Source organism: Pseudorca crassidens, chromosome 18 (assembly GCF_039906515.1).
Source record: "Pseudorca crassidens isolate mPseCra1 chromosome 18, mPseCra1.hap1, whole genome shotgun sequence".
Lineage (NCBI taxonomy): Eukaryota > Metazoa > Chordata > Mammalia > Artiodactyla > Delphinidae > Pseudorca > Pseudorca crassidens.
In genome coordinates this window covers 45,847,634-45,870,531 of record NC_090313.1, presented here as the reverse complement: position 1 = coordinate 45,870,531, position 22,898 = coordinate 45,847,634, and the positions used below count along the sequence as shown (strand labels likewise).

The 22,898-nt window shown below is 42.1% G+C and overlaps 2 protein-coding genes across 2 annotated transcripts in view; one reads left to right on the top strand and one right to left on the bottom strand.

The window, feature by feature from the left end:
• LOC137211235 (uncharacterized) overlaps positions 1 to 1,785 on the bottom strand; it is a 52,444-nt gene extending 50,659 nt beyond the window's left edge. The window contains exon 1 of the mRNA XM_067713515.1: positions 1,624 to 1,785. Coding sequence (XP_067569616.1) covers positions 1,624 to 1,770 — 147 coding nt within the window. The 5' untranslated portion in view covers positions 1,771 to 1,785. The remainder of the gene's footprint in view (positions 1 to 1,623) is intronic.
• A 268-nt stretch (positions 1,786 to 2,053) lies between these two features.
• On the top strand, positions 2,054 to 22,172 carry LOC137211236 (centrosomal protein of 78 kDa-like). The gene is made up of 8 exons (XM_067713516.1): positions 2,054 to 2,249; positions 7,478 to 7,569; positions 9,601 to 9,771; positions 11,842 to 11,919; positions 14,027 to 14,138; positions 16,312 to 16,462; positions 19,682 to 19,819; positions 20,742 to 22,172. Exons 2-8 carry the CDS (start codon positions 7,552 to 7,554, stop codon positions 20,884 to 20,886), a joined length of 813 nt encoding a protein of 270 aa, XP_067569617.1. The 5' UTR covers positions 2,054 to 2,249; positions 7,478 to 7,551; the 3' UTR covers positions 20,887 to 22,172.
• The last annotated feature ends 726 nt before the right edge of the window (positions 22,173 to 22,898 follow it).

The following is a 22,898-nucleotide window of genomic DNA, read 5'->3' as shown; positions in this document are numbered from 1 at the left end:
TCCCTTGGTTTTATTCTGTAGAGGATGTAATAAGACAAGACTGTAGGATCTGCCCTCACCGTGCTTCCAGTAAGATGAGCTAAGTCAAGTATGGTGGCATATCTAATTCAAGACAAAATATAATGGCTCCTTTTCTCTCATAGCAAAACTTCGTGGAGTGAATATCGAAGTCACTGTAGGCTCTTAATTAAAGGAACACAATAAATTTTGTATTGGAAGGTGGTTATTCTGGTCTCTTTGCAGAGATGAATTGGAAATTGTCTAGAAGAAGGAAAATTAGCTTAACCAAAGTTAAACTCATAAATAATTGAGCATCTGTGGCCTATGTTTCTCTTTGATCATAATTTCTCCCAATTTATAGACCTCTTTGATACCCGATTAATCATTGTCAAAGATGCAATTAACAATGATTATTACTGTGTATTAGGTTTTGCCTGGGCCCTGAAGAAACCATCCTAAATTACGAGCTATGATTGTCACTTGATTTTCTCACAAAGAACAATCAGAACTCCTGGTCTTAAGTGGCTTGGAATGTGAAACTAAGAAGTCTCTTAGATATTATTAGAGGATCCCACAGAGCCCATTGGTGAAAGTTTGGAAAACATTGGGCTTCTTAAAATTAATTATTGTAGTGTGTTACGAAAGATGACTGAACCAAAAGGATAACAGTGTTTCTGGTTCTGTTGTTAGCATTCTCCATGGAAACATCACGGAAGCTTCTGGACTCAATTTCCTTCCCCATGTGTGAATGTCACTGAAAATATCCAACTCCATTCTATCCCCATATAACTTCAGAAACTAAGCAAAATGAAGACTCAAAATTCATTTCAAATAATGAAAGGAAGATATAATGTAGAATGGAACTGGGAAAATGCCTGGTTTAAATTCTGGAAAGTACCAACTATACAATTCTGGATAAGTTGCTTAATCTTGCTTAGTCTAATTTAATGCCCATCTCACAGGATGGTATGATGATTAATTTAATATCTTTGTATAACATACAGTGTTATGTAACTTCTTCTTGTTCTTGAGTAAATTCATATCTTTAAGCAACTCACTTTAAAAAATAGTTACTTGCTTAAATTACTCTTACCTTCTATTATCAGCTGAATTGTGTCCTGCTCAAGTTAGTGTGGAAGTCTTAACCCCCAATACCTCGTAATATGACTGTATTTGGAGTTAAGGCCCTTAAATAGGTAATTGAGGTCAAATGAGGTCAAATGGGTGGGCTCTATTCCAATATGACTGGTGTTCTTATAAAAAGAAAATATTAGGACACAGACATGCACAGAGAGAACAAAGTAATTATTAGTAACCACGATCATGTCGTGAATGCACGGAATACGTCACCATTTGCCAACCACCGTGTCAAGTCAGCAGAAACTACAGAAATTAAGAGCTCACCGCAGAAATTCACACACCCTTGCACTAGGTAAGGGACCACAGGCAGACGTTCACTCAGCCTCTCATGTGTCCCTCACGGAGTGCACGCTCTCTCCTGGGCGGGGCGAGCACAGACACTTATTGGGAGTTTTACTACTTTTAAAATTTTTGATACAACCATGTCTCACTGGATGAGTCAACAAACGCTTTTTGTAAATCCAAATTCTCCACACCTCCTACCTTTCGCGTTGCGCTAGTCTCAAAGCTCCCGCCCCTGCTCCTCAGGCCGCGTCCCCATGTGAGGCGGGGCTGCGTGCGGACGCACGGCGAGCGCGCAGTCGTCCTCGAGTCCCGCCCCCACGGAGCCGCCGCCGGTTTGAACAGCATCCCCGCGCGCGGAGGGCTATGAGGCTGGCGCCAAGGGCCGGCGATTCGCCGCGGGAGGGGGCGCGGGAGCGCGGCATGGAGGGGCTGGCCTAGCTGGGGCTCGTGGCCCTGCGTCGTCTGGCTGCGACGCGGGTCCTGCGCACGCTGCGGGGCCGCAGCCGCCGGGAGGTGAGCGCCCGAGGGGCCGGGAGGCGAGCCGGGGACCCCAGGCGGGTGTGGGCATCGTGTCCACAGCCAGCGTCCCCGAAGCCGCGCTCGGGCCGTGATCACTCGGTGAAGCTGCGCTGCGACACAGCAGCCGACTTCTTCCCGCGCTGTGAGGACCTGTGCGCGCTGCAGGACTCAGTGCCTCTGCCTGCGGGAGGGCCTGCTGGTCTTAACGGCGACCGCTTCCGCGGGCTGGACTGGTGCCGCCCCTGAGCACCCTCTGCCCCTGATCTGTATCCAGAGCTTCTTCCAGGCACAGCTGGGCGAGACAGGTTTGTAGTTCCCGCTTCCGGGGGCTGTCGTGTGGGCGCTGCGAAGCGGGGTTTTAGATGGTGCAAGGTGGAGGCTGGGCACTAGAACCGGTGCCCAGTGCCCGGGTGTGCGTGCACTAGACGGGGCGTGCGTCCTAGGACTCCTGCCAGCTCGGTGACCCTGGCCGAGTGCCTTAAGGTTTCTAGGTCTCAGTGTACTCATCTGTAGCATGGGCTTAACAGGACCCACTCTCCGTGGCGGTTACAAGGACTCACTCTGTTAATGCTTGTAGACTCTGTAATGTAGAACACTTAGCACAGTTTGGAGCGTCGTTAATGGTTGCACAGATGCTACCTGGTGTGTTGAATGGCTTTGCCTGGTACAGACCAAAGCGATTAGGAAACTGATATATGCCAGCTTCATTTCCTTTCCACTAAAACAGGTCTCAGGATAAAAAGATCTTTTTTTTTTTTTATAAATTAGTTTTATTTATTAGCTGCGTCGGGTCTTCGTTTCTGTGCGAGAGCTTTCTCTGGTTGCGGAGAGCAGGGACCACTCTTCATCGCGGTGTGTGGGACTCTCACTGTCACGGCCTCTCCTGTTGTGGAGCACAGGCTCCAGACGCGCAGTCTCAGTAGTTGTGGCTCACGGGCCTAGTTGCTCCGCAGCATGTGGGATCTTCCCAGAGCAGGGCTCGAACCCGTGTCCCCTGCATTGTCAGGCAGATTATCAACCACTGCACCACCAGGGAGGCCCCCAAAAATCTTTTTTTCAATAGTCATATCATATAGTGGAAAGAGCACCGGTGTGAAGGCAGCTTAGGGTTTGAATTCCAGGGCTTATGCTCTCTGTGGCCTGTGCAGGTTACTTTTGAACTGCAATCCCCACACTTGTAAAATGACATTAAAAACCACTCTTTCTGAGGGTTCTTACAATTAATTAAGCACCTTATGTGTGTAAAGTATCCTGGCGCTTGAATGAGTTGTCAGAACCAAGCACTGCTGGAGACGATGCTTCTGCCCTAGGTAATCTCCCCTTCTACTGGGCAGCAGGTAAACACAAGCACAGTAGTCAGTTCTCTGGAAGAAGTGAGTTCTAGTGCTGCAGAGCACAGAATCTTTGTTTTTTAATTTAATTTTTATTTTATATTGGAGTATAGTTGATTTACAATATTGTGTTTGTTTTAGGTGTACAGCAAAGTTATTCAGTTATACATATATCCATTCATTTTCAGATTCTTTTCCCGTGCAGGTTATTATAGGATATGGAGTAGAGTTCCCTGTGCTATGCAGTAGGTCCTTGTTGATTACCTATTTTATATATAGCCGTGTGTATATGTTAATCCCAAACTCCTAATTTATCCCTCCCCACCACCTTTCCCCTTTGCAGAGCACAGAACCTTAAAAGGGAAAGTTCAGGGTAGGCTCCTTGGAGGAGGTGCCATCCCTTCTAAGGATATGTAGAACCTCCTGGGGTGGCAGGAGGGAGCAGTGTGTCAAAGGTTGAGAAATATAAGAAAATATGGCAAAACTAATGTACAGGACTGGAACTCAGGGTTTGGGAAAGAAATGAGAGTTGATACTGGAAACCTAGTGGGGACAAACATAAAGGGGCCTTGTTTGTCCTGTCAGAAGTTTGGATGTTTATCCTGAAGGCTGTGGGAAACCCTAATAAACAATAAGATGGACTTCTGGTTTAGAGGCTCACTCGGACCTCCATGTGGAAGGCAGTTGATTGGGTGCAGGGTGAATTGTAATCTAAAGGTCCCACTTAAGTTATAAAAGGTTGGACTGCATTTTGGAGATCCTAGAGAGAATGGGTGGGGCCTGGTGACCAGCTAGAAAAGGAAGGGCAGCAAGCTTGGGTGACAGTTTACAGCTGCATCTTTTTGTGAGATACAGAGCACAGTAGGAAGGGATTGGGGGTGGGGAGAGGATCTTACTTGATCTTCAGTGCTGTAGAGGGGCCTGGTAGACGGGTCTGGGCCCAAGGTTCAGATCTGGGCTTTTTGGGAGGACAGGTGTTTGAAGGCATGGGAGATACTTAGGTTACCCACAAGACGATACAAAGAATCATGGGTCTGAGAGTTTTTTAAGTGAGTGTATGTATATATATTATTTTTTAAATTTTATTTATTTATTTATGGCTGTGTTGGGTGTTCATTTCTGTGCGAGGGCTTTCTCTAGTTGCGGCAAGTGGGGGCCACTCTTCATCGCGGTGCGTGGGCCTCTCAAGTGAGTATATTTGAGGATGTTTATAAGCTGAGAGAAAGTAGCCAGCAGAGGAAGGGTGTGAAGATTTAGGATAGGAAATGATTGTTCATTTGTTTTCAAAAAGCTGAATACTTATTGTGTGCCTGGCGTTTTTCTAGGATCTGGGGTTCACACCATCTGTTATCTCTTCTACAAGGACAGTTCAACTCATCCCCTTGGTGAAGAGAAGTCAGATCATTCTTTGCATCCCATTCAGGTGTAGGAACTGTTCTGTACCTCTGAAGGGACTTTACTTAAGCAGAGTAATAAGTTAGAAATCAAAAGAAATTACAGCTGGAGGGGACCTAAAAGGCCACTGTACTTAATTTTGCCACATATTTTACATTGAATGTAACAAAAATTTATTGTTGAGCCCATTCTCTTCAGAGTTCCTTCACTGAACTTCCTTTATGTCTTGCATCAAGTGGGGCTAGCTTGTAGATTTTGGCCTCCTCCTAAATTTGCTTCTTCATCCATATTACATTTTGCCCGGACTGTGGCAGAAGCTCCTGGGTGGTTTCACGGCCCCTGGGCTCCGTTCCTCTGTTTATCTGCCTACTCAGTTTAAGTGATCTTCTAACGTAAAAACATACGCTTAAAATAATGCTGCTAATGGCTTGGCCACACCGAGTTAGTGCATACTAGCCTCCCAGCGTGTGCTCTGCACAGAGGCATGTAGTCTGAACTGTGCTTGGCCAAGCCTCATGGGGCTCTTTGGCCCTGAGGAAGGGGAGCTTTTTGTGATCACTCCCTTTATCTAATCGGTCCTTCAGCAGCGGGGTGCCTTTTTCTAATCAGCGGAGGCACCCTTACTCAGCCAGTGGTAGCCCCAGGCCTCATCACCTGTGGGATACAAGCCATGCTCTCTCCTAGGCTTGCTTCGGCCAGCATCTCTATTTTCCTTTCTGTCTCTTCTCACACTTGGACCCCTGGCCTGTAGTCATCCCCACCTGCAGTATTTAATGTGCCCAGCAGGTGTCAGGCTTGAGTGTCTTTGCACAGATACTCCCTGTGCAGTTAATGCACATTGTACTCCAACTCTGCATACTCTCATCTTTCTAGATTGTACTTCAGGGTTATCATGAAGCCGTCACTTAGATATAACTTTTTGCCTCCATAGGAACCTCTGTGCATAAAAGTTATGGTTCTTTATCTCATGTGATTGAAATTTTGAGTTTATACATCTCCCTTCTTAATGAAGGCTTTAAGGGCAGGAGTCGTTTCTAATCCTTAGCACAGAATAGATGCTTTGTTTTTTATTTAGATGCTTTTTTTTTTTTTTTTTTTTTGGCGGTATGCGGGCCTTTCACTGCTGTGGCCTCTCCCGCCGCGGAGCACAGACTCCGGACGCACAGGCTCAGCGGCCATGGCTCACTGGCCCAGCCGCTCCGCGGCATGTGGGATCCTCCTGAACCAGGGCACGATCCCGTGTCCCCTGCGTCGGCAGGCGGACTCTCAACCACTGCGCCACCAGGGAAGCCCTTTAGATGCTTTTTAATGATGATAAAATATATGGTTTAAATCACTCATTTTACAATAATTTTGGTTTAGGTTGTGACAGAAATAAAGTTTACAGAAGTCGTGTTCCTGCGATTAGAAATAAAGATGTGACCTTCTAGTTGTGTAAAGCTCTTAAATGCTGTGTAAGTGCGTCGTGTGCGCTAAGGAGCCTGGAGCTAAGTGGGGTAGTTGTGAGAGAGAAAGACTTAACTATGTTAACAAAGGTAAGCCTTCATTGTGTCCTGCCAACATTTGATAGTTGCTTTGGGGGCAAACTAAACCAATAAAATTTTAAACTTGTTCTCCCCATTAAATGGATTGAATAAATCGGCCACTTTGGTGCACGTGTGTCTTGCGAGTTGTCCACTTGGAGATGGAGATTTAGAAAGTGAGTTTCAGTCTTGTTCAAGTCTCTTCCCATCAGACTGGTCTCGTGATTTCCTACACACCATGTTACATCACCGTGATTTCCTACACACCATGTCTACCTTTTCTTGGTGTTGTTCATGCCTGGATTATCTCCTGTGCCTGCTCAAACCTTGGACCATTTTCATTTGTACCATGGAAGTTTGTCATGCTGGATACTGTCAGAACTAATTTTACTTAAGTTTGTGTTAAGCCACAAACCACACATTTTGTATATTTTCTGTTTTTTGTGTTTGTCTGTATTTTAATGTTTCTCTTCAAGAAATATTATGGGAAGGGAAATAGCAAGATGTAAAGAACAAAAAAGTCATGATGATCTTTAAATTGTTAGAACATGTATCTGCAGTCATAATTATAATAAACTGTGGTATGTGTTAAAATAGGAAATATATGTCATGTCCCGTAAGAGCAGCAAACTCAGTGGTGTTAGTGGGGGGGTGTCATGGAAGTAATCACAAAGCAGGTGACTGTAAGTTGGGGTCCTGAAATATTAGTGTGTGTTCCCTGTGTCCAGTAGTGGTCTGGAGGGGTCAGGAAGCCTGCCTTCAATTTGAGGGAACAAAGGGTTTGAGGTTCTCTCTCTTCTATTGCTCTAGTATACTGCATAGCAGCTAATAAAATACTGGGTTTATAGTTGACATTTAATTCGATGATTGATCATCAAGATTGGCATGTATCATTGGAAATGAAAATAGGAAGAGTCTTAAGATTTTTAGGTTTTTCTTTTTTTTCCTATGTCTGTAAAGGTATGTAGTATTTTACTGAGTGGTTAGGAATAAAGTTTGCAGTATTCAGTGTATTCAGTTTTAGTATCTAAATAGAATTAAACTGCTGCTGTTAACTGGAATAACACTTTGTTACTGACAAGTTTTAGAATGCATCTGTTCGTCAATTATCTGTTTGGGAAGATTGTAGTTAATGATTTTAAGAATGTGGCTATAAACCTCCAATTGACTCAAGAAAAGCAAATAAGTCAAGATTGACAAATGTATAGGCTCTTCATCTTATTTTGTGTGTGTGTGTGTGTGTGTGTGTGTGTGTGCGTGTGTGTTTTTCTGTTATTTGTCAAGGTGTAAAGAACTCTATCACTCTTAAGACAGTAAACTTCACGGGGTGTAATCTGACATGGCAGGGAGCAGATCACATGGCCAAGATCTTAAAGGTGATTTTTTTATGTTTGAACTTTCATGAAAACATATGTGATTGAAGCACATTAATATATTGGTACAAATGGCAGTTAATTTTTGTCTTTTGATACCTGTGAGTGCAGCTTTCGTTTTGTTGAAAGAATATGACCAGTTTTCAGTTTGGGATTCTACCATTTAGTAAAGATAGTCCACTTAATTTTAGAAATAAGAGATTTAATATATAATACATAATAATACTTTTATGTAGTTTTAGTTACTGAAAACATTGATTGTGATACTGTCAAAAAACTATGCCATTATAGTCTTCAAGACTTAAATGAATCAAGTGTTTATTAGCTGCTGTAGTTTATAAGCTAATAAAATAACTACATCAGCAATTTGTAAATACAGTTTTTAAAATAATGCCTTACCAACTTTACAGTGGTTATAATGACTGTATTTAGGCCTAAAGTTATTTAATAATTTGACATGAAGCCTTTTTAATAGTTTGATGGTGCAGATCAGGGATAGGTAAACTATGGCTGGTGGGCCAGATCCAGCCTGTCGCCCGGTAAAGAAAGTTTTTTTGGAACATAGTCGCACCCATTGTTTAGAAAGTTTTTTTGGAACATAGTCGCACCCATTGTTTACATGGTAGCTATGGCTACTTTCACCCTACGCCAGTGGGGTTGAGTAGTTGCAACAGAAACTGTGTAGCCCGCAAAGCTGGAAATGTTTAAATTTAGATTTTAAAAATTGAAAAATTCTTTGAGCCTCTACAGGGCAAGTGCATTGACCCCTGCGGTTGAAAACAGTCAAGAACTTGGGTGCCGAAGCCAAATGGCCTAGGTTCAAATTCCCTTTCTCCCATTTCATAGCTAGTGACCATGGACAAATCACTTAACCTCTGTGCCTCATTATGAGGTTTAAATGAACTAATTTGTATAAATAGTGCCTGGCACTTAATAAGCACTGTGTAAGTGATTGCTGTTATTTCTGCTTGCAGCTTTTATAAGTTATTGTTAATAGAAAAATGACACTAATGATTTTTGTTTTAGAGTGTCAAAGGCACTTTGAGTCTTTTATTTTTTCAAGAATGTAATAAGACTTTTTTCATTTAAAGTCAGTGTTCCCTATTACCATAATCTATTTTATGAATATAAAGAATTGAATGTCTTTGAGACAGTACGTGTGGTTAAATGTCAAACCATTATTTTCCCAAGGCACATCAAACTGGCTCTGCATAGTCCAGGCCTCTAAAGTTTGTGTGCATACCCTAGGTAACATGTGAAATCTATTTTGTAATAGTTTTTAAAATAATGCCTTGGACTTCCCTGGCGGTCCAACAGTTAAGACTCTGCGCTCCCAATGTAGGGGGCCCCGGGTTCTATCCCTGCTCAAGGAACTAGATCCCACATGCATGCCGTAACTAAGAGCCCGTATGCCACAACTAAAAGATCCGGCATGCCGCAAGTAAAGATCCGGCACAGCCAAATAAATATTAAAAAATAATAATAATAATAAAATAATGCCTTAGATTTAGGAAAAGAAAATATTAGAACCTATTTGCCTTTGTATCATTTTTAAAATATCTGTGTGGTTTATAATGTACATACATTATATGTATAGAACTTCATGTATATAATTTGTTAATAAATAAGATGAATATTAAAACGTTTTCTTATGGGTTGCCCAGTCAGGTGTTTGGAGACCAGTGGGGGACAGAATGATGACATTTAGAGCCTCAGCAATGATAGAATTTAGAACCAATTCCCTGACTTAGAAGATCAGGAAAATAATTCATAGACTGTAATTGAGTTGTCCAACTTTACATAACTGTCCAGAAACAGGTCATCCAGTGATTGGAATCTAATCACTGATGGACTAGAATGTGGGTCACTGGACTCGTAAAGCAGAACTGACTGTTTAATTTCTCAGCTTGATGCTCCTGGCACATATGCTTGATACGTGTGTGTGTAAATCTCTGACATAATGAGCCATACTCAGTAGGCACACCCTGTTTCCTTATTGAAGCATCTTAATTTTGTCCCATTAAAGCTTTGAAGTATCAGACTACCAGAAGGCACGAAGAAACCTGGGCTGAGAGTCTTCATTCCAGGAGACCTGATCTTGACTGTATGGCTGGTTTGAGACGCATCACTCTGAACTGCGACATGCTCATTGGTGACCTGGGTGCAAGTGCTTTTGCAGAATCTCTTAGTGAGGATTTGTGGCTTGTAAGTAAATTCTAAAATTGAAAATAATTGAATTTTTAATATGATACATGCTTAGCTTTTGGCATGATACTGTCGTGATAGGAATTTTTTTTAAAGCCTCATTTTTCTGATAGGTTTTATTTTGCTTGTAAACTTTCTCTATGAGTTGCATATATTCATTGTAGAAAATGCAGAGTTACAAGAGAACAATTACCTATAATCTTAATACCCAGACATAATCACTGTTCATTTTGGTGTATATACTTTCAGTCTTTTTTTTTCTATGAATATATTTTGTACACTTAGGGATAACAAAAATAAAATTGTAGTATACTTGCTATTTCGTATTCCTGCTTTTTTCATTTAATGATGTATCATGTAGTATAGCATCATATTGATGTCCCATAGTTTAATCAATTCTTTGCCATTAGATTTAGACAGTTTGTTTTTCCCTGTCAGAAACATTGTGAATATGTTGTATATACATCTCTGTGTCCATCGGGATTACTTCTGTAGAATAAGGAACTAGAAGTGGAATGACCTGAGTGTGACATATTTTTAAGACTTTTGATACACATGGCCAAATTACCATCCAGAAATGCTATGCCAATCTGTAGTACACCCCAACAGTGGATGTGAAGCCTGCCTCTCACAAACACTGGCTTGTAGCACTTGTAAAAAAATGTAAAACTACAAAAATGAGTACCTCTCCATTTTCTATGCAAGTAGGATTACTCCAAATTTTATAACATTTTTCAGTTAATTTAGTATGAGCATTTTAGCAAGTCAGTAAATTTGCATCTCCTGCATCATTTTTTGTGATTGTTCAGTATTCCATTATATGAATATGCCACAGTGCACATAGATTATCCATTCTTGTATATAAGCTTTGTCCAGTTTTTCAGTTACAAATTGTACTCTGATATATATCCCTACCTATATCTCTGACTATTTCTTTTGGTTAAATTCTTAGAAAGAGAGTTGTTGCATCAAAAGGGTATAGACATTTTGAAGACTTTTCTTAACAGAATCTTGGCTTAATCTGATAGGAGAATAACCACATTTTGTTTTATTTTGTATTCATTTGATTTCCTGGTGAGGTTTACTGGCTGTTTGTATTCATTTGGCTAGTTGGTTAATTACACCGTGTGTCCATTCTTCTGTAGTGAGAGTTTGTAGGGGTTGTATCATATCCTGTCAGATCCATATGTCTGACTTGCTATTTCTGTATGTCATGGGGTGTTGAAAGACTCCAGTTATTTTAATGTGATGGTCCACTCAACACTTAAATAAATGACTCATGATAGTTTCCTTTCATGTAATAGTTTTTAATACCTGTGCTTTGGTGATGATCCCTTTTGTTTAAATGAGTAGGTTGTTCAGCCCCAGGACTACTAGAAGTCATGATCATTTGCTCTGGTTTTTGTCTGACCTTTTACCGCGAGAGTTCTTGGCCATCATACTTTGATGATAGGTTTTTAGTATGTATTCTGTATTCACACATTGCTTGAATTTGTTATTAGTATGTATTCTCTATTCACACATTGTTTAAATATGTTATTATTTGTATCCTCTTAGACTTGTCTTTTTTGCTCTAAAACTGACAGTTATTACATTTCTTCTATTTTGTTTTCCCCTTTTAACTAGTTTCAAGTGTGATTTGGAGCTGCAGATCATGATCAAAAGAATGCAGTGCATTTCTGAGCTCCACCAGGTTTTGCTTGTGAGGTTTACGTGCCACTGCCGCCCTTGCTAATTATGAAGTGAGATTCATTTTGTGATGCTTTTTGCTCACAGGTTATATATACAGTTATTCTTCAGTTCTGTAATTGTAAAATATGTTGGATGATTTATTGGTACTAAAGCAAGGGTTATCATTGCACATCCAAGAAGAGGTTTTTAAATTGGATTATGCATTATATGTGTGCGTATACCTTTCTTTTGTTTTTCCATACCCAAAATTACAAACCTGCCGTGACTTGTCTTGGGCAGGACTCTTCCACACGTGAGAAAATGAGAGTTGTCTCTATGTTAAATCTGTAGAGTTACTAAGTGACCTTTTGTCTTTCATCAAAAACACTTGACCTGCAGCAGTGTGGCCTCACCAGTGAAGGAGCAAAGGCTTTACTAAAGGCCCTTGAAACCAACAGAACTCTGCTCTTTCTGGATGTAAGAAAATATCCATTTGTTGGTATTTGGTCACTTTTTAAAAATTAACACATAGCAAAACAAAAAGAATTTGTTCATGTATTGACGGTTTTTAAAACTTAATGTGTTTAACTTTCCTCTTCGTATACAGTTGACCCTTGAACAACGTGAGGTTAGCGGTGCCAACCCCTACGCAGTTGAAAATCTGGGTATAAGTTTATAGTCAGTGGTTCCGCATCTGTGGATTCAACCAACCTTGGATCGTGTAGGACGATAGTACATATTTATTGAAAAATACCCTTGTGCCAGTGGACCTGCGAGGTTTAAACCCATGTTGTTCAAGAGTCAACTGTACTTTTCTAGTGTTGCACTTATGTTTTTAGCAGGTAATTTACTAATTAAAGTGAGTTATACTTGTAAATTGTTCTTATCCCTAGTCTGAACAGAGGTGGACCTAGATACTAAGCCTGCTTCCACCAAGAGCATTATTTCTTTCTTGTGCAACCTCTGAATTCTTGCAAGGAGTACTTTATTCATTTGTCAGATTCACAAGTAATTTTTTTTAATATCTTCTGTGTGCCAGATACGGGTTTAGGCACTAGGGATAAAGCAGTGAACCAGACACACAAAAGTCTTGCCCTCGTGGAGCTTACATTCTAGTGAAGGAGTTCAGATAGAAATGAGTAAACAGATAAGTAATATAATTTTAGATAGTAGGAGGTGCAAAAATATCTTAATGTAAAGAGAGTGAGCGGGGGCAGGTAGGACTCCATTGGACAGGTTTGTTAGGGGACAGCTTCACTGGAGAAGTGGCATTTGAACGGAGACCTGAATGAAGAGAGGAGCAAGCCATGGAAGATCTGGGGTAAGCACATTCCAGGACAAGGAGCCCATGAGTATGCAGGCATATAGGTGGGTGGAGTATTTAAGGAAAACCAATGTGGCCAGAGTACTGAGTGAAGAAGATGTGGTATGACGTGAGGTCAAGGAGCTAGCCAGGGGTCTGCTCTTGTAAAGTCTTGAAGGCCAGAGTAAAGATGTGGATTATTCTATATGAGTAGAAGGTTTTGAAGTGGAAAAAGGCATGATCCAAATAGTATCTGAATAAGATGACCTGGTATAGAGAATAGACTTGGGGGAATAAAAAAGACAAATAGGGAGACCAGTTAGGAGACTATCACAGGGGTCCAAATTAGAGATGTTTATGGCCTAGGTTAGGTTGGAACTTTGCAGCAAGTGAAAAGTGGTTGAATTCAGGTTGTGTTTTGAGGGTGTAGCTAACAAGGCTTGCCGATAGATTAGATGTGGGGTATGCAGGGAATAGTAACAAGGAGACAAGTTGTTGATGATTATGTGTGCAACTGGGTGGTATCACTTAGAAGAAGGGGGCTGATGGGAGGAGCAGCTTTTGAGGGAATATCAGGACTTTGGTTTGTTATCTTAGATGCCCTTTAGGTATCTAAGTGTCTGGACAGTGCTCAGACTGTACTTTCTATCCAAAGGTATCTAAAGCCACTTTAGATGCAAAATGTTTAAAGTTGACCTTTGCTGCTGCCAAAATAGTAGCCACTGGAGGCAGTCTGCAAGATGGCATCTTAGGTTTCTGAGGAAGAAATTAGAATACACAAAGGGGGAGATAAGTGTATAATTACATAATGTAGATTTCATATTTAATTTTATGGGAAGAGCAATAATTAGTTGGCTTTTGGTATTAAATGGCAGTAGCCACTCATTGGGAAATAATTACTCTAATTTCAATTTATTTTACTTTAAATCATTCTGTGATGAAAACAGTTATCAAAAAAGGTCTCCAGAATGGAAGGAGTGCTAAGTCAGAGGTATATAATATGTTTTAATTCTCTCGGAAGAATTACTCTTTAATGGCTTGTTTTTCTTTCCTTCTTAAAAGAAAATTATCAAGGTACTTTCTGCCATCTTAAAACTAAGTTTTTAGTCAAATGAAATGGCTTTTCTGGTTTTGAAAATGTTGTGTGATGCTTTAATTTAGCTTCCCAGAAATGCAGATTGAAGACCTTTTATTAACTTAAAATATCTTAATTTCCAATGAAGATCAAACCCTCCTAAATTACCTGTAACTTAAATGGCATATTTATCATTTCTTTCTCAGTACCAGTGGATAACTTCTCCATCGGTGAAGGAAACATGCAAAGCTGCTAGACAGAAAAAGAGAACTATAATTTTGGGAAGTGGTCGAAAAGGAAAAGCTACTATTAGAATTGGTAACTCTTTCTAATTTTTAATGCTACTAGAACTTATCCCCCTTATATATCCGGTGTGCTAAAATTAAAACAGCCTTAATGGTTATTCCTTAACGGTTAATTATTTCCTTAATGGTTAGCTGTTAATATTATTTGTGGTTCTTATGGAACACACCTAGCATGTTCCTGACACATAGTGTTTAATATGTATTAGATATTAATTTTAATATGATAAATCTCGTGAAGTGACAAAATCCATATCCAGATATGAGGTCACCTTTTCTCCCTTTCTTGTGGAGTCCAGGCCTTAGGAAAGAGAGGGAAGCATGTGATGTGTCTAGTGACAACCCCAAAATCAAGTAGGCAGAGCCCTTGGCGCTTTACAGATATGAATACACTTTTTTGTCATCACAACCCTGTGAACAAACAGTGTTTTACAGCAGCGCAGACAGGTTAGGGTCAGGTGCAGTGGGGAAGTGGGATCCGGCAGGAAAAGAATATCGGGAGAGTCGAGGGGAGGGCCGATTCCAGGGCCTTTACTAAGGAAACAACAAAAATCACAGATGATAATGACTGTTTTTTCCCAAATGCAGGAATCAGTGGAAAAACTAGAAAGGATCATGTTCAGAATTGTGATCAGTTGTGTCAAAATATGTAAAAGTCATTTACTTTCCCATTCTCCAGAAATAACACTAAAAGCAAGGAAATCCCATTTGCAATAGTCACAAAAATTAGTAAAAACCTAGAAGTCAGTTCAGTGTTCACCTGAAAAAGTTAGTGCAAAAGGATAGATGAAACATTTTAAACATATATGTTAACATTAATAAGATATAATGTTAACATATGATCTATTAACATATAAAGCCACTGGCAGAGGGAAAGACAGATCGGTGTAAAAGTCTAGAAACTGGTCCCTGTTTACTTGAGAATTGTATTTTAACTTAGACAGTTTTACAGTCTAACTTGACGTTTTGTCTAATTGACTGATTGAAGCATTGATAATTCATTTAAACAGAAATTAGATATTTGCATCACAGCATACACAAATTCTAGTCAGTCGAAAAGGTGCAAATGCAACTAACTGCAAGAAGCAAATATAAAATACAGGAGAGAATTTTGGTGTAAGTGTAGGGAGTACAGAAGCCTTCCTAAGTAAGCCATAAAACTCAGAAGCCATAAAGTAAAAGATATTTAATTACATGAAAATTTAAAACTTCTCTACAGTTCAAGACGTAAACAAAACAAAATGACAGACACAAAAATTTGGTAGTATATTAACATATAAAGGTTACTGTTGATATAGAGAAGAACCCACAAATAAATGAAAAAGGATAACCAAATTTTAAAAAGGCAGGGGCTGGTTTCTACCTGTATGAGCAAACAACTCAGAAGAAGCACAGCTGGCTACTAGACAAATGAAGAGGGGCCAACTTCTTTAGGAAATGCAGATTAAAACCATGGGATTTTCTTCCCCTCTGATGGGCAGAAATTCTAAAGACTGATAACATCTGGTGTAGACGAGGGAACAAGCACACTTTGCCTATGTTAAGTATAATAAAAGTGTTCAATTTTGGAGCGAGGTTTGCAGCGTCCATCAAAGTTCAAAACTCTCTTGCTCTTTGTCCAAAGACTTTTACTTCTAGGCACCTGCCCTCTGCCAGTACTCTGCCTTGCACAGAAGTGTGCATAAAATCAGGCACCCGCAAGTCCAATGAGGGATACTTATGTAATGGGGAAAATCTAGCGACAACCCGGATGTCCTTCAGGAGGGGTCTGATGAAGGAAATTAGGATCCATCCATGGTATGGAGTAACGTGTGTGTGGAGAACGGGGAAGGTCTGTGAGCAAACTGGGAATATGACCTGATATATCATCTGGTTAAAAGGAAAAAGAGCAGGTGTAGAAAAAGACATGTCTATTATTCCAGTTAGAAACCCACAGTGTTTGTATTTGTAAATACTATATATGTATATATGTACATATGGAAACACGCATATATACACGTATACACATTTGTGTATCTGATCCTGAAAATGCACAAAAGGCTGTTAAGGGCAACCACCTCTATGGAAGGGAATAGATCTTTATATTTTTACTCTAGTTTTCCTAATCGTGTGCAAATTTAATTTTTTATTTAAAAGTTAGGCAGTCAGGAGAGGCCTAGTGACTCTTTTGCGGGCTTCTCTCACCACAGGATGCACTCTTCGCGCCCTTCCTGTTTCTGGTTTGTCTTTTGGAGCAGACACCACTGAAACGAGCGTCTTGTCATCGCTTGCCAACTGCCTGCGGTTTTCTTGCGCCCTCCTAACCCTCACCACCTTTGTGAGATGCTGTTTCGCGCTGAGGTGGTGCCTTTCCCCTCACACACACCCCTCTGGTACCTAGGGGAGTCCTGGGGTTTCTCAGTGGGCATTCTAGAATACTCATCCCAGAGATGCAGGGGGTTTTTCAGCCACATGCATTTGGGGAAAACTGTTCCTGTATGAATTATCGTCTTGGGAGTTCACGATTCACCGGAGCTCTTGAGACGCTCTAGGAAGTTGAGTCAAGAAACCCGTGTAGCCCTGTTAGTTCAGGATTTCCTAAATTTCTAGGACTGACTGTGGCACTGCTTTTCCAGTCACAACCATCCTTATCAGCTTCCCTGATAGACTCCCTGGGGAGCGCTGCTCAGACTCTGGCCTGGAAGCTTTGTAGTCCCAGGATTACCTGCTGCTTCCACACCCACCCGGCCCCCTGCCAGCGCTCTGTCAGCCTGGCACCTTCTCCCTGCCCCTCAACTCATTCAGGCCACAGGCGCTGCCCTCGCTCTGGGATTTAGTGATAACGCCTGGGAGCAGTGGCCCAGCACAGCCCACGGCAGTGCCCGGCGTGGCTCACAGGTTTTAAAACACACAATTTGAGCCCTTACTGGAACATGGGAAGATGATTTAAATCCAGATGTCTTATTTCATAATCCCCGTGTCTCTGAAAGTGGGAGAAACAGACTGGGAGGGCCATATGTTTCAAGCAAAAGGGAGACTGTTTCTCTGTGGAAGTAAAGAACGGGCCCTCACAGTTAACAGGTAACGTAGGGAGTTTGTGCTGAGTCTGTCATGTTGGGCCTGTTATACTCATTTATATGACCGTTGGGTCCCTATTGGCGTTTGCATTTACTGCCCAAGCTTGAAACTCCCCAGTGTCCCTGTCTTGGTCACGAGCCCTAATTCTGTTGACCTAGAAAGTTCTTTGTGGGAGCTTTCTAGCAGGCCTCTCCCCCAGTGTCCCCACCCTCCAGCCCCTGTGTCCTAGTGCTTTTTCTAAAACGCACAACTCCTTGTTGTGCAGACCTGATTGCTCCTTGTTGCTCCAGGATCCAATCGATCCAGTTTCCAGGAGAGCGTGTCCGCAGGGCCCTCTGCGGTCTGCAGTCCTGCCCCCAGCCAGGCACCCAGCACCCCAGGTGCTGCAGAGAACTTGCTGGTGTCCCCCGTGCCTTGGCAGAGACAGCTCTCTGCCAGATGCCATTCCTTTGTCTCCCCCTGTCCTGACCCCTCCCACCTCCCTTCCTCTGAAACCATCAATCTTCCCTCAGGTAGAGGTACTTGCTCAGCTCTGTGCTTCCACAGCGCTTGTCCTGTGGAATTTGAATTCCCTCCACAGCCGTCTTGCTAGGTTGGGAGCAGCTGATTCCCCTTCATCTTTTTCTTCCTTCCCTCAGCCCCACAGCAGGGACACTCTCGGGCACCGTGCAAATTTAATCTTCAATTTCTAGTTGTTATGACACTGTTGCTGTGATGATACCATCTACGTTCACAGTAGGATGGGTAAATGTGCGGGAGATGACTGTAAATACAGATTATTTGTAAATCCAGGTTCCTAATTCTTCCCCCTTTTAATATTTTTTCCCCTTAAATCATGTGTCCTTTTTGCTGCTCCAGCTCTATGATTGGACTGTCACCTGGGGAGCCTGAGGCAGCGCAGTATCAAAGAGAGTAGACACTAAATTTTTATTTATTTATTTTTATTTATTTATTTATTTATTTTGCGTTACGCGGGCCTCTCACTGTTGTGGCCTCTCCCATTGGGGAGCACAGGCTATGGACGCGCAGGCTCAGCAGCCATGGCTCACGGGCCCAGCCGCTTTGTGGCATGTGGCATCTTCCCGGACCAGGGCACGAACCCGTGTCCCCTGCATTGGCAGGCAGACTCTCAACCACTGCGCCACTAGGGAAGCCCTGTGCTGTTTACTTTTAATGAATCCCACCCTTTAGAAGTGGAAGAATAAGACAGGATGTGTTTGAGAAAATGGAGAGAGTTATTACATATTTTCCTTGTTATCCAGAATAGCATGTCAGCTCTTCTTCTGTTAGTCTCCTTTGGTTGTCAGTGGAAGATAATTTTGGCTTGCTCACTTTCCAAATCAGAAACTGAAGTCAAATCCTAACGTATCCTAGATGAAACATGACCCATTCATTTTTGAGAGTCTGTATGAGCCCTGTGCAAGTTGCGGAGAATGAAAAGACAAATTTATTGACTTCAGTAGATATTTACATAGCATTGAATGTGTTCCAGACGCTGTTCTGAATTCTATCAGTTATCTACTTTTGCATCATAGAACACTTCAAGACAGTGACTTAAAACCACAGCCATTTCTTTGGCTCAGGATTCTTTTCAGTCAACAGGTGGGGCTGGGCTCAGTGGGGGTGGTTCCTTCTGTTGGTCTCATCTGAGATCACTTATTCAACCAAAGTCATCTGGTGATCCACCTAGAGTCTAAATGGCCCCCCTCATCTGGCAGCTGGCAGCTGTTGCTGGCTAGCTGTTGGCTGGGCCTGTTATTTCCAGCAGGCTAGCTCGGGATTGCTTACATGGCAGTGATGTTTTAAGAGTGCAGGTATAGAAGCCACATGCCCCTTGAGGACTCAGCTTGAAAGTTGCACAGCGTCACTCCTGTTGCAGTCTCTTGGTCAAAGCAAGTCCACAAGGCCAGCCCAGATTCAAAAGGTGTGGAGTACAAGACCCCACCCCTTGCTGGGAGGGCTGCAGAGAATTTGTGGCCATTTAGTCCTCACATCAGAGAGGCACAACAGAGAGATTTAGTAACTTGTTCAAGGTCACACAGCTTGGGACAATACAGTGTTTTAAGTGCTTTGAAAGCTGCTGCTCATTATTTTTAAATCTTACCACCACTATTCGGACCAACTTATTTTTTTTCTCTGCAGCCTTGTAGAGAAAGGGTCATTCACATTGCTGTGTGGCTGCCATGGGTTGGAAGCTTCATATATGTTATACCACTAACTGTCATAACTAGTATGAAATGGAGATATTATTATTATTCCTAATATTCAGATGAGGAAACTGAGGCTCTTGGAAATTAAGTCTGAGTTGTATAAGGGAATGTTAAGTCACTGTTCCATATGCAAGAGTGGTGTCCCTAAGTAAATTATAAATGTCCTGTCACAGATCTTTTTTTTAATCTCTTGTTTGCATCTGGAAAATGGTTTTTAAAACTTTTCTGTTGCTGTGTTAATGGCAGTTGCACATTGCAGAAAAATAGCTGGAAGAAGAAACATGTTTTTCAGATGCCCAGTGGAGCCCCAGAATAGAAGCAAGATGAATATTCCATTCCACACTGGCAACACCAAAGGAGATGATGCTTTAGAAAAAAGATTTCTCGACAAAGCTCTTGAACTCAATATGATCTCCCTGAAAGGGCATAGGTGAGTACATGTCCCATCCAGAAGCTTGTCAGAGAATTGGTTTAGTTTTCAGACGCTGAAGGAGACACATCTAGGAGCCTGCCCATCCTGGAGTAGCAGTTATTGTAACTAGTTGGGAAAGACCGTTTGTTACAGGGATGCTCCTGCTGCTGCTTACAGGCCCCTTAGCGCGATTCCACGGCTGGGAGCATGGGGGGGGCCACACCTTCTAGGAGCTTTGGTCAAAATTTCCTTTGAAAATCTCTGCTCTGACAGTACAAAGGGTGCCATCCCATCTCTGGTGCAGCTGGCACAGCCTGTTCAGTGTAAGAACAGACACTGCTGCTCCCCCGAACGTCAGAGACAGTAGTTAAATCTGTCAGCTCCATGAAAAATGTATGTTCTCATGCATGAGAATAGCTGCCCGCTCCCTGCTCCTCGCACGGCAGGCTCATCGAAGAGTTGAGCTAACCTAGGTTACCTGTGAGCGTGACGGTCCTTCACTGCGTTGGAAAGGAATTTTCTAATGACTGAGATGTGTGACACTCCTGGCCACCTGCGGGGGCTTTCAGGTGGGAGGTTGGACACGATGGCCTCAGGTGCCGTGACTCTCGCAGGAGGTGGTGACGGGAAGGAGGGTCGTCCTGATGATCAGCCAGATGTTCCTGTTCTTAACGGCTGCATCGGTGGTTCTTCTGGGTCCGTGGGAGGGATTCGGGCCTCTCTGCATAAGGCTGTCACCATCGAAGATGTCAGAAGCTGGCAGCCTTCATGAAGCATTTTTTGGAGATGCACCAGCTATGAGCACATCCTAACCAATATACACTCTGCCCTTGAAGGTGTACAAAATTGAAAGTCACTTGGGCATGTCTAAAAAAAACTAAACAAACACAGTATTTTTCTCGAATGAACATACTTATGATAGATTCTCTTCTTTTTCCAGAGAACAGCAAAACATCCACAGCTATCCCAAGCTGTTGAAACTTAACCTTAATTCTGACTTGAACTGGAAGCTTTTAAAAAGTCTTCTGTTGCTTTTCTACCAAATTCTAGCTACTGTTCTCTTTGCTACTACTTTTTCTGCCTAGATCTCATATTCAAAGCTGCCTGTGGGTTTAAGTATATGCAAATTGCAAGTTGTTGTTTTTAGAGACAAACAGACACACAGCATGGAGGGTGGGTGGGGCCCTATAGGTGCTGAATTTTGATCCTTTGCAAGATGACAGCAGTGGGGTCTTCTGGACTTTCTTTATACGGTTATTCTCATAAAGCGATAAAAGTGACTTACTATATGTTTATATAGCAAGGTCTGTTTTTAATACCAAATAGTTTATATCTCTATGCATTTATATCTCTGTGCCTTTATATTTCTAATAATACGGTTCTTGTTGGTATATGTTGAGACTTTGAGAATTTGTTAGGATCCCTGACCTTGTGCATTAGAGTGTTACGTTCTCAACAGTTGTGTGCCTCCCATTCCCCCTCCCCTCTCCCTTTTTAAGCTCCTTCACAAGAGTTAGAAGCTCCCTGATTCACTTTTACTTTCCTTTCAGTGGGTAGAACGGTTGGTTGGTTGGTTGGTTGGTTGGTTGGTTTTGTTTTTCAGTTATGCTGTTAAACTAAAAATCTGTGTTAAATTCCCTTACTGTTTCTTCACGTGACTGTTCTCTTTCTGGTGTTTGACCAGTGATGCCGTGAGCTCGGGAGTATCTTTGCTGAAGAGTCTTTTCCCCTACTGTTCATCCATTGTCAGTGTTTTGTGTTGACCGTGTGAAGGACATTAAAGTCCTAAAACATGTAAACCTTTGTCAATGAATTTCTTTACATGCTTTTTAGACAGATTGTTCTTTTTAAAACTTTATGCTGGGAAAACTTTAGTCTAAAAATAGCATCTGTGAAGGGTATTTTGTTCAGAAAGGTGTAAGACTTGAGTTCTGCACATCCATGTTTTTAATGATTCAGCATACTGGTACCTTTCCGTTGGCTTTTGGAATGGACATTATCAACAAACCACCTTACAACACAGCTCACGTTATAAACTTGTATGAACTTTGTCCCACTTAGGCTGGAAACATGCCACTAGGACAGTTTTGAGCTATCTTCGTGTTTCGTTGGATTGTGTAATGAGGACTATACTGATCTTTCGTCCCAGCTCTGCACCAATTAGTTGGGTTAGTTGCGTTTCCTGCTTAGGGTTAAACCTTGCCAGTCTTGGTTCTCTCATCTGTAAAAAGGAGGATTGAAATAACTCCCCCACTTACCTCAGGGATGTTTGAAGAGCTTAAAACAAGGGCTCAGTGCAGGATGTGACTGTTTAAACACAGTAAATGTTTCAACTGGCAAAAGCCGGCCAGTCCATGGACGCCATCCGAGTGTTCACATATAATAGTGCTCAGAGTCTATTTTGCCTCCTTCCTCATCCATTCATATGATGGTTACAAGTCCCTGCAGTTTGTACCGGCCCCAGATCTCTTCAATCTCCACTTATTTCCATTCCCATTGCCACAGCCAGCTCTGTCATCCCTCAGCGGATCATTTCAGCAGCCTCCTCTGCCCCCAACAGCCCCTACCAGCACAGCCAGTTGGACCATCACTTCCCCTTCATGCTCCTCCTTGGTTCATAAAAATCCCAGACTTCTGAGCCCAACGGTCACAGCTTTGTGGTGTCTGGTCTGGCTTCGTCTTTCTTGTGTTTCTGGTTCTTGGAATTTGGTAAGCATATATGCCCATGCTACGTCGGGTAAGCCTGGAGTTTCTGCCCCCACTCAGCAAGACTGATGTTCCTTCAAGACACCTGCCAACCTCCTGACCTTGTTTGTGTCTCCTGCATTGGAAGGATGCACTTTTCCTTTGTTCTTATAAGCGTGACCCTTTTATCCCATCACAGCACCTCCATTCTGTGTTTTCCTGTGCCGAGGGTGTCTGCTTACGTGCCTTCCCCATCAGAGCAAGGAACAAGCCCTGTTTCTCCACCTCCATCACCTGGCATCCTGCCTTGCCCTTAGGAGGTGCTCAACGACTATCTGTTTCATAAATGGAAAGGCAGAGCTTCCTGAATTTCGCAAACAGCCTACAGTAAAGGCAGAGGTACAATCTCACA